Consider the following 12,586-nt stretch of genomic DNA (forward strand, 5'->3'; position numbering starts at 1 on the left):
GTGAGAAAAATCATTCTCAGTTCCAGAGGCCGAGCAAAGGTTCCAGAAGACTGGAGAGATGATTTCCTCAGCATCTAGAGGCAGAAACTTCATTAGAGGCAGTTTCGAGTCACACATGTGGCAGACAGTGTAGAGGCAGCACAGAAGAGCCTCACGCTGGGGTTTGGACGACCAGTTTTCTGAACGCAAGTCGTGCCAGAGATTGCCTGTGGGAGAAGGGAAATTCCCTTCAGTATTTTGCCCAAATTTTCTTGCTGTGGATTGCCAGTTTCAGGCATCCAGATTGTACTCATAATTTTCACTGCTGCATAATATTAAAACCCTGATCTGCAGCACCGGTTTTCCCAAGTTGGGTTTTTCTAGGGACTTGTGTCCAAAAATAATTGTGTTATTTTTATGTGTGCTAGCATTTCTTCCAGCGTTTATTCTTTTGCAGTTTTATTTGTGTAGGTTGCAGTGTAATTTATTCAGTATTTGTCGCAGCAAATAGTAAATAAATTGTTAATATTGTTAAATAAAATTAACAATTAGGAGAATAATTTCCAGTTGCTGCAATAGGATTCCAAGTTTGGAATTTTCACAGGAAACCCTGTAACCATCTCACTCAACATCCTGAAAGCTCCATGGTGCAAGTGGGCCATCCTCCTATGCCACAGCTGACATAACTCACTACTACTGGTCTATGCTACCATAGCTATAAGAGGTTTAAATATAAGTCTGTATAGTCTCCCACTACGAGCTCCAAACCACGAGAAAACTCGATACTCGATCCCCTGGGATATATCAGCACTTGTCCCTTCTAGAACAATACCTCATACCTATGTCATAGGGTTCGCCGAATTTGAACCTTGAGGTTCAAAATTCGGCGAACCAAAAAAAAAAACAAATTCATTCAGGTTTGGCGAACCTCAACGAATTCGAACCTGAAGGTGAACCTAAAGACGAACCTGAAGCCGAATTTTAAAATTAAAAAAAAAAAAAAAATCCATTCGAGGTTGAGTTCGAGTTGCTTTTGTTAGTTGTTTTAAGGTTTATGAGAAAAACCATGGGCAACATGTGGTTTTCTCTTGTTTCTCTTACCGCCACTTAGTTTCCCATGGTGGCCACTGGTTTGCCTTTATTTACCATGGTTGTCGATATATTTTCACAAGCCAACTTCAGTTTGAGTGTACTGGCTCTATTGTGCTCAGTGTTGCCATTGTGTGTTGTATTGTCTGCAATTTCCTGAACTCAATTTCTAGATGTTGCTTGTCTCGGTCGGCTGGAGTGTGAAGTGAATAGTGGTCGTGATTTGTGGCTCGTGGGTGCTCACTACTACTCATATAGCTTTATTGATTGATTTTGATTTTTTATTAATTTATTTCATATACATATATATATATTGAAAAATATATATAGTTGAACCTCATATGAACCTCATCGAAAAATTCGAATTCAAATCGAACTTAATCGTTATCGAACTCAAATTCGAACCTGAACTGTGTGACATAGCCTCATACCCCCTATCCTCCAAGCTAGAGACTAATATCAAACTCTTCTTCAACCCTGGAACATAAAGAACATTTGTCACCTTCAGAGGAGGTGATGACTCCCTCTCAAATGAAATTGTCCCCATCCTTGCCGCTTTGACTTTGGAGTTCTCGCCAAGCACAACCTCCAAGTCAATATCATCCTTTAAAAGGCTCGTGAAGTGCTCTTTCTAGTCATATGGCAAGATGCTCCACAGTCAACCATGCACGGGAAGATGTGACATGAGTGGCCAAACTCACCACCAAAGCACACTTTGAATCAAACATAGCTACAAAATCATCCACATTCACTAAAGTTGCAACTCCCTGTTTCTTCTTACCCTTCTTATTGGGACATTAAACAACATAGTGACGCATCTTCCCACAAACAAAGAATTTCACTTTGCTCGTGTCCTTCTCCTTGGCCTTTTGTGTCCCCTTCTCCTGCTTTGCTCCACTAGAAGACCCCTTCTTGATCTTCTTTCCCTTCGCATCTTCCCACAAACAAAGCATTTCACTTTGCTCGTGTCCTTCTCCTTGGCCTTTTGCGTCCCCTTCTCCTGCTTTGCTCCACTAGAAGACCCCTTCTTGATCTTCTTTCCCTTCTTGCCCTTTGCGGCAAGAGCAACATTCTCCTCTTCACATCCCCCACCACTCTTGCTGCCACCCCTTGCACTCCTAATCTCATCCTGGATGAAATCGTCCCATATCCTCCTCCAACTAGGAAAGTGGTCTCTGGCCACCAAGCCATGGAAAAAGTTATCCCACTTCTCGGTGAACCCATCTAAGGCAATCCTAACCAATTGCTCCTTTGGAACAGCTTCTCTAATGGCAGCTAACTCATCCTTCACCTGTGAGACTCTGGTGAGGAAATATGTCACACTGTCGGTCTTGGTCATCTTGGTGTGATGTAGTTTTTGTCTCAACACCATCTTCCTATTCTCATTAGAACTCTGGTGTAAAGAGACCAAGGAATCCCACATCTGATATGCATTTCTCATCCCTGAAACATTAGGGAATAAATGGTCCTTGATGGCATCTAGAAGGATCCTCTTTGCCTTCACATTGTTCTTGTTGAACTCCACCAACTGACTTGGATCAGTGGGTGCTTGCACAGTTGCTTCAACAACATCCCACACTTCCACCTCCTCTAGTAAAAGCATAATCCTCTCCTTCCATGGGCCAAAGTTTTCAACCCTTGCCAATCTGTCCTCTACTCTCAACCCAGTAGCCATGACACCACACCAACAATATGGAGCAAATCTAGAAGCTAGAACCTTCCTCTCTCTGCACTGCTGAAGTCTTTGGATTTTTGGCAAAGTTTCAAAGGTTTTGGTTCACTGTTTGAAGACTTTAAATGTTTGCTGCCCTCTTTATCAGCTGACTGAAATTTGAGATTTGATCCTCAACTTAGCTCAACCCAGCTTCAATACAATGTAGAAAAATTTATGATTTTCACCCTTAACCGAGTTTACAAGTTTGCGTGTTTGTTTAGGCCCAACCCACATGTTTTGTCATGCTGATATAAATTTCAGTATGCATTTATTGTAAACATTAAAAGAGTACTTCTACTATTTTTCACTTTCCTATCAGCTGGTAATTACTACAAAATTTATGCAAGCATTCACACATGTGAGACACTTATTTTTGGTCAAACTAACCCCGGAAAAACCCCACAGCCTCTTGGGGAAAACCGGTCTTCAGAGGAGGATTTTATTGCTTGAGAAATTATAAAATAAGTACAAAAAAATTCATTGTACTTATTTCCCTTTTTGTTGTAGCATTAATTGCAATCTCTGGAAATTTGTGCCCACTGAACAATTCTGATTTTCACAAAATCTCATGCCCAGAATTTCTGCAATTTCTCACAGCTCAGCTCCTTGGAATTCATGCCCAGAATTTTGGCTTGAAAATTGTGCTAAAGTGTGCCTCACTTTCTTCGTTGAAGGGTGACTGTACCTCCTCAAAATCATGTCAAAACTCGGCTGAAACCTCCCTTGAAATTTGTGTTTCATGTAGCAGTTGTCTCGAAATTCATGCCTTGAATTTCGAGCCAGGACAGCACTGGAAAAACTCCTAGAAATCCGTGCCCAGGTGCCTCGATTTTTGTGCTACTGCCTTCAATTTTTTTGCTGCTAGATTTCTCGAATTTCGCGTTGCTCCTTGATTTTCGTGCTACTGTATTCCCCCCTGGAAATTCGTGCCTCCTTCCTTGGCTGCAATTTCTCCTCATCAATCTCTCATTCTCTCCTTAAAGTTTCTCCTCTCCTCTCTTCTCCTCATGCTCTCAAGTGTGAAGTGAAGAATGAGATCCCTTTTCCCTCTTTTGTCTCCTTGGAAAAGATTGAATCCGTAAACCTAGAATCCATTAGCTAAGATTTAATCTCCAAATCTCAAGATGTGTGGTTGAGATCAATTCTCCCAAATGACCCCCCTCATATATTGGCCCCATCACTTAAAAGTCTCCTAGTACCTTTTTCAGGTTGTGCACATTTTCTATTTTTCTCATAAAGTGATTTTTCATCTCACTTTAATATTAAAAAAGGTACACTTAGTACTTTACACATAAAGTCACTTTATAAAGTATAAGTGACTTTAATGTTAGAAAAAATACATGGTAAAACACTTCTAAGTACCTTTGCCACCCATGCCATTAATTTAACTCATAAATGTCATTGAGACAAAAGTAATTAATGTGTTCACTAGGCTAAAAAAGATAAAAGCCTAGTAAGACCTCTCCTTGGTACTATTTTCAACATATATATATGCTAGCGTGCTCTTTCATTTGGCAACAAGTTTGTGCACTATCTATGGAAGTTTAGTGGTCTTCTGAAGATAAAGAAGAAAATTCTAAGGTAATATGGCTTGAATTCTGAAGCAAAATAAGTCTAGTCTATTTGAGTTTTGTAATACATGCTCTAAGCCACACTAATCCGAGAATCTGATGACACATAGTCCGAAACTCTGAGACACACAGGGCCAAGAATCTGTTGGCACACAGGCCTGAATTTTGAGGCTAGTATATCCAAATTTCTAAAGCATTGTTGATAAAAAGAAGACTATGGTATTATCTTTGCATTAGATTGGAATAATAAACAATGTTCAAGCCTCTATGGAAGACATATATTTGGCTCCTTGAGGAAAGTTTGATGGCATCTAATGGGTAGAATGGAGGGCTGACTAGGAAATGGAAGGAACTTGTTACTAGACTGCATTTGACTTGGATTTCTCTTGACTCTACAAGGAAAGGATTGATGGATTCCCCCCTGGCCTCTGGCCTAATCTCTTTTGTTCTTTGTCTCTTGTGCACTATGATCTTAATGTTTTGGTAATTACTTGATGAAGAAGATTAACAAATTAAGAAATAAGAACAATAATAATGTTCACAAGTAATTATCATGTTAAAGAATTCAATTATCATTGGAATTCTAACATTACAAACCTGAAGCAGACCTTGTTCCAGTACATTTGTGATAGCTTGTGGACATCTTTGACTTGGAAATTTGTGGAGGGTTGGCTTGGCTCTTGGTGGGTGGTCATCTTGCTTCTATGCTAGTCAGTTTGTCTATGACTTTGATGTCTCTTGTTGAATTGATTCTATAAGGAAAGGATTGTTGGTTTTATCCCCCTTGTGGGTTTTCCCAAGGAAAATGATGTGTTCTTATGTAGTTGTCTCTTTATGATCCTTATGGCATTCTATTTTACTATTGAGCTCCTTTGTATAATTACTTTATGATGAAAAGGAACACAAGAAATGAATTAACTTAACTAATTCATAAGAAGTAATTATTTGTCTAAAGGATGCCCTAAAAATCAACAGGGTCGCGATCACAACCCCCTCTTTGTCAGCTCTTCCTTTAGGACTATATGGGTGAGAAGTTGGGGGTGAAACTATCCCACTCAAGCCAATCTAGGCTAAGCTACAGGGAATTTAGCTTCACTAGGAAGACCTACTCATTCGAGATGCCCCAACCACTATGCTACTAGTTGCCCCCAATATCCCACAAGTTTAGTTGAAGATTCCTCCTAAAAGGGATTTTCCAACACTTGAAAATGTGTATTGTTGGTGAGAGTTAAGGGTGAGATGAAGACCCTAGAATCCTAGACCTCCCCTTCCTAGTGACTGTGACACTCAATGGATCAGTAAAGAAATTGTGATCAGTGATCTATACCTGCAAAATTAGCCTAATTAAAGTGCAAATTATAGGAAAGAACTAAGAAGAAGAAGCATAGAAAAATCAACCCAAAGCAATGCCCATAACCCAAGAAGATTTTATTGGTCTCCAGGGAGACGAATACTCCTATTCTCCAACCATGATTACGAAATGAGGGAAGCACCTCTCTTTATAGGAGGAGGCTTTAACTCCTTTGCAGTAAAATATTATTATATTTTATGGAAGACTTAATCCTAAAGACTAATTATTTTTCTAACTTAAAAATAATAATTAAAAAAAAAAAAGTTAAGTGGACAAAGTCACATGTAGAATGATTATCACCAGCCTAGTTCCGTCTTAAATTCAGATCTACCGAGCACCAAGAGGGATATAGTTGGGAGTTAAGATGGATCTGAGCTGGTACTCTTGCATTCCATAATGAGTTTCCTCAAGCCTTTAAATAGGCTTTGTTGCCTCAAAATCTAGCAAGCCTTGGAGAGGGGTAAATAGGCTTTGTTGCTAGCAGGCCTTGGAGAGGGGTAAATAGGCTTTGTTGCCACAAAATCTAGCAAGACTAGACCAAGTGACAACAATAAGGTCATAGCCCACTATCACCATAGCTACTATCCCCCGCACTTTATGGATTTTCACCAATGGGAGGAGTTCCAGTAGGTAGATTGCCTAAAAGATATTCTAGGCTTAAAGGTATAAGGTGACTTAAAGGATTATAATAGAAAGACACAATTTAGGTACTAGGCTCCAACTATGAAGAGGACGCAATTTGCTTTCCTTAGAGAGGCCAAATTGGGGCAACACAAGACGTAGGGTTTGATTGATATTTTGTGAGTTGGGATGCCCAAGGGTCAAAGTGTCAAGAAAGGATTTCCCACAATGTGTTTCATTAAGGTTATGGCACATGAAACCCTCAAGTCGAAGATATAACAAAATTAGGGTTTTACCCTAGAGCGAACAACTAATGAAAGAGAAATTATGGATGAAATTGGAATCAATGCCTACCAAGGGGAATGATTTTGAGGCAATCACTACAACCATGGATGTTTAGACTTTCCAAGACCAAAAATCTCCCTTCCTAGTTAATTCGCACTAAGCCCTAGTTGGTCGCTTGACGAATTAGAGAGAGATAGAAAGAAAATGCAAAATTATGGATAAAAGATGAATTGATCACAAACAATGGATGGCCAGTGCATAGTCCTAGGGTTGGAGTCTATGGATTCTTTAGGTTGGCTAAAACTTGCAAAAGAGTAAGGATATTTTGATCCCCTAGCATCAAAACCCTAACTATTACCTTTGTGGGGGATCAAAGTTCACTTGGGAGAGCTAATGTAATATCACCAAGGGGATTTCCATTCACATATCATACAATGAGTAATGCATGTAGTAATATGACCTAGCTTCCATACAATTGATATTCAACAAAATTAGGGCACAATATTTAACCTAGATCATCAATTTATTCCATACATTAGACATGAATTAGAAATTTCTAATAAACGACACTTACAAGCCAATATGCATGTACAATCCAATCATTTATCCAAGACAACTTTTCCAAAGACAAGAATATAGCTCCAAGACAAAATATGCTCCGTAGATCACATATCTCCAATAGGTACAAGAGGCCTAAATTCTCAAGTAGAGAGGCCGAATTCACAAGTGACGATGACGATATATGAAACAGTCCTCTCCTCTATTTATATGAGGAGGATAGGTTTCTAATTAGCCTAAAAGCCCCTAATAGCAAGTTAAAATTACAATAGAACCTTGGGTTACAAGCCAACCCAACTAGCTTAGACATAAATGCAAATGAAAGCTTACATGTGTGAGCCGTGAGGCCTCATAAGACTAGTGTAATCCATGAAATGAGCTCCAAGTGTCAAGTGTTGAGGATTTTGAGTGCCAAGTGTGGTGTAGAAGCCTCTAAAAATCAACATTTGAGGGTTGGCCCTCAAATCTCCATCAATATCCCTTTGTGGTCCCCAAAATCCACTTGGGGTACAACAAGGTGGTCTCTTGGGTCTCTAACTACTCAAAATGTACATCTCTGCTCCAACGTTGAGGGCTTTCTAGGTGGTACTCGCCCCACCATGTCTCTAAAGGCAAGACCATCCTCATTTGGGCCCTAAATCAGTTGCCACCCTTCCGAATGTGCTAAGGCCGACCTGGGGGCATCTACTCCAGGTGTATCATCTTGAAAAATTGTCAAATATAGTGCAAAGTGGCATAATGACCTAAGTGCAAGAGGTGCCCAGGGGTTGGTATGATGTGTTGCCATTGCTCGGAGATCCAAGCCTCTCAATGCTTCACCTATGGGTGCCAATATATTTCTCTAGGGCTTGGGTACCAATGGGTAAGGTTCCTAAGTTATGGGCTACTGAACCACCTAATAATCACAACATCAAGTCTAGTGAAAGCAATCGAGTCATCAAGGACAATAATCATTATTGCATCTAAATGAACCAAGCTTGAATGTAAAGGTTTATTTAATACTTCAAACAAGGCTTCCCTGCCAAAATTAGGGCCTTCAACTCGCAATGGTGTTTCCTCCCTAGGAAGGAGTGGCTAAAGGACAACCCTATTAGGTGTTTCCAAACCCCAAAGAGAAGTAAATTTCCTCAATCCACCCTTCAATTGATAGGTGTTAGTGAATAATAATGACGATACATGGGGCAGAAGACTTCATGGCCAAGTTCCATGGTTAAAGGGACCAACATGATAGGGATCCAAATCCTGAGTAGATAGATGTGAGGAGGTAGTAATCATTGATGCATGAGTTACCAACTTGGCCTTTGTTTTTCCACCCCTCTTATGCACCTTTTACTTTTGCTTGATTTTTTCTTTGTATTACTGCTCGTAGCTCAAAGGTTTAGAGCTTGTTTTGGATGATGTATAGCAGTGGTATTACCCCTTAAGGATGAGTCATTTTGTTGCTCATTGGTGTTGGGACATGCGAGGGCGTGTTTTATTATGTGATGGAGCAACATGTGCTCAAGAACCAAGTGATGGCCATAATGAGTGACATAGAACTCATGCTAGGCTTTTTCCCATGTGCATTTTGATATTCTTTTATTTTATTTTGTGGCCATAACATGCGTTTTCTTTTTCCTTTAGTGCATCAACCTCCCAAGGCAAAGTTATGGGCCCTACCCGAGTATGTGTATGTATGGGTGCCAAATCCCAGAGAACCAATGGTCTGGAACCCAAAAAATGGAGGTGGAATATGGGCTCATAATGTAAGATGGAAAGTAGTAAGTATGGAATGGGGATAAATGGAACAACGCTATCTCAATCAGAGCTTCCCGAGTAGTGCTCCTCCTATACCCATTGGACCATTAGGGAGTTCCCACTAGACTAGTATCGAATTAACCCCCCATTTAAGGTGAGGGAACAAGATCACGGTCAAAACCCCTCTTTCTTCCAGGTCACCACATAATCCATATCAAATGCCTAAACACAAACAAGCATAAGCACCCGCTTGCAAAATTAATAAAGTACTATAAGGAATATGTACAGTGGTACAACGTGTTATGTTGGGCTATATAGTTGCTCTTTTCCTTGTTGTTGACTCGCTGTCTGTCCTTGCTGAAAACTGGCAGCCTTCTCCTTGCTGAACTACTACTGAAATCCTCGCCAATGGCTGAAAATCAGATCTCTGATTTTCTCCTTCACTCATGTGACTTGTGAAATGAATGCTCTATGTGTCTTTGTCCTTTTCTCTCTCTTTCTTTTATAACTTTGACATGAACCAAAAACCTAATCTTCAATGGTCGAGATCTAAAAGTGAGATCAATGGCTCTCTTTTAATTAAATTATTAAGTGACTGGCTTTAGACATTGTATTAATTGAAAATCACTTTAATAAAAAAAAATGTTCACTTTATTAATTAATAAATAAAGTGAACTTTTGAAAAAGCATAGGATACTTTTAAAGAGGATTTTCATAAGTAGACACCCTCATGGAAATACCTCTATGAGCTACAAACACAAACAAAGGTTGCTAGAATAACTTGGAATACTATCATGACTCATAACATAACATAAAGTTTGTATGGTTATGTGACTTCTCTTGTTATACTGAAATTTCATGTGACAAGTTTTCGAGGTTTTGGAAACGATTAGAAGTGCAACGCTTTCTTCTGTCTCTAGTCACAAAACAAGCAAGGCAAATTGTGAAGTATTAAGAAACTTCAATTGGATATCTTCAACAAAACAAATGGACTGGTATGACAGAATATTCAGCTCATCTTTTTTCAATACTAGGTTGTGCCTAGGCTAGGGCCAACTCACATGTTGGATGGAAGAATGTTCTTCCTAGCAGCGGGATGTTGTCACAAGGATTGTGCAGTGAAGCCTTGAAACCCCTTGGGGTAGCGTATCGCCCACAATTGGCTTCCACGCTCAACACAACCCCCCACATGAGATTTGAAACTGGAATCTGATGGGACTAAACCCCACACAAACCAACTGGTCTAGACCTCATGGGCTAACATTCAGCCCATTTTAGATGGCAACCCCACTTTTCCATATTTAACAGTAAGGTCAAGTTTAAGAATGTTTGACTAACATGGAAGTGGACTCCCTTTTTGGTTTAGCATACTTTTAGCTAAAGGATGATACTCATCCTAAGCTTTTCAGTTTTTGGACAAATCTTTGTATATTATGTGTGCAGTCCAAGCATTTGGACAAATTTTGAGAATTTATCGTCTTCTCATGTGTGCGCATTCCATTAAAATCTAGCAGCAAGCAATGACTAGACAGGTGAATAGTTAATTCGTATCTTCCATTGTGCTTAAACACTTACTTTCTTGTATTAATGGAATTTACCTTCAAAAAAGCAGTGCCAATTACCAAATGCGAAGGCACAAGATTAAAAAACTCACCGTCTCAAATCTCTCACCTCGCACATTTAGTCGAACTATTTCCATGCCCTTCCTTACTCTAACACCTTGACAGTCTTCAATATTTGCATACACAACTGCACTTGTTGCTATCAACTGGTCCCCCATATCCACAAGTCCACTTTTATCAGCATTCCCGTCCTTCACTAGCTCTGCAACAAATATATTTCCAGACTTGTCTTCTTCTAATACAACGCCTGCAGTCCCATTAGAAAAACAATGGCATTATTTTCTACTTTAAATTTATATAGATAAATGCATTTTTACTTAAGGGAATATAGATATGGTCGAACAGGTCAAAAAGGCCACCCCCATTTCCGGCCAGCTTGCCAATTCAAATCCCGTCAAAAATCCAACGGAAAACGTAGGTTCCACCATAGTCAGAGTACCATTTATGGAGGAACTCTGCCCTTGGGGCTTTGACCCTCTTTGAAACGGTTCAGAACCTTAAAATTCTAAAAAATTGAATAGATTGATTGCAAATTTGCCTGGAATATTTCGCCAGATTCCAGCATATCTGGCCGAAAATGGGGTTTTAAGTACTCTTATCAAATGCCATCAAAAAGTGTGCGGGATTTAAGCCACTGCCTGCAACATGGGCTGTAAATACATGGTTATCATACATGATAATGCCCAGACCTTGTATATCCATACTCCAGGTATGACATGGATGTTATATTACATGATGCTTGCAGGTCACTGACACTTGTCAATGTACCATGTTCAATGATATTTACCCTCACCATTATATTATAAATAGCATAGAAAAAAAAGTAGAAGCTGAATTGAACTTAAATATTTAGAATGAAGATTATAACCTAGAGGTTTGCTCAACTCCACTTTGAAGCGACTGCATCCAGGAGGTGCTAAATCAACATCTGTCCCACTGCTTTCAGCTGTATTCTTGCTTGGATTAGAGCCCAGAACAGCTCTGAACATTGGTGGTTTTCGTATCTTATGAATATGTATGCTTTGTCTTGCAAACGCAACTGATAAATCAATTGAGACAACTGTTTTTAGGTATTTTTTTTCAGAAAGAAAAAACTTCATGATTTATATTAAGAAAATATAAAAGTCCTGATATATAGGAGGACAAAATGTCTTAGGCGCAGATGTTCAGAAATCAGATACTGTTATAGGATCATAGGATCAAAACTGCATAGATGACTAAAAAATCAAAGCATTAAGCGCATAGCGCCACATGATCTCCAGGGGAGATATCCCACAAAAGCATGATAAAAACAGATCTGAATACAGGGTATCTTAGGAACAGGGTAGAGAGGATTTACAGTTGAGTATTAAAGCAAGTATCAGGGAAAGTAAATTTGAATTCGATTTTCAAGTTATCAGGTATCAGCTATAATTCTCATTGTTTGAAGTGAAAGTTCTAACATTCATTAAGGTTTTGTCCTGAACAAGCATGGAAGAATTTCCCGGATTGAAAGGAAAAACATATTTGAAATGTCAGGACAATTACAATTGCAATTTCGTCAAATCCATTTCAAGTTAGTTAGTATGGCAGGAGCAAAGCGTACCAGCCTTGAGCCCCACCATACGTTCCGGAATAGAGAGGGAAGGTAAACAAGGAATGGAGGAGAAGGCGAACGCCATCATCACTTGCAGCCTCTCAAGCACCAGCAATGCCCGTTCATCCCATTCTCCTCTCTTCCTCTAACTGCTTCGTGATCTCCAGGCTTACGTGTGGCCAGTCTGCAAAGCAAAACCTTACTTTCTGTGATCCCTTATATTTTTTTTTATATATATATAACCAATCTAGATAGATCTTAACTCCAAATCAAGTCTTGAGAGGGATCAAATCTCTCAATTTTTGCACTCTTAAGAGATTTGATGAGATTTGAATTTTTGCACTCTTAAGAGATTTGATGAGATTTGATCCCTCTTGATGCTTGTTAGATCCGGAGTTAAGATGGAGCTACGTTGGTAGATATATAATGAAGTATTTATATGTAATTTTTTTTTTACAAAGTATACATTAGATGTACTAAAGT

The 12,586-nt window shown here is 39.3% G+C and overlaps 1 protein-coding gene across 1 annotated transcript; it reads right to left on the minus strand.

The window, feature by feature from the left end:
• Nucleotides 1-10,523: 10,523 nt before the first annotated feature.
• Nucleotides 10,524-12,277, minus strand: LOC149144782 (uncharacterized). The gene is made up of 3 exons (XM_089452267.1): nt 12,113-12,277; nt 11,396-11,566; nt 10,524-10,774 (listed from the first exon to the last, which is right to left on the minus strand). Exons 1-3 carry the CDS (start codon nt 12,189-12,191, stop codon nt 10,524-10,526), a joined length of 501 nt encoding a protein of 166 aa, XP_089308393.1. The 5' UTR covers nt 12,192-12,277.
• Between the last annotated feature and the right edge of the window lie 309 nt (nt 12,278-12,586).

This window comes from Pinus tabuliformis, chromosome X (genome assembly GCF_031772625.1).
Source record: "Pinus tabuliformis cultivar Carrire ecotype Pingquan chromosome X, CPIR1, whole genome shotgun sequence".
NCBI lineage: Eukaryota > Viridiplantae > Streptophyta > Pinopsida > Pinales > Pinaceae > Pinus > Pinus tabuliformis.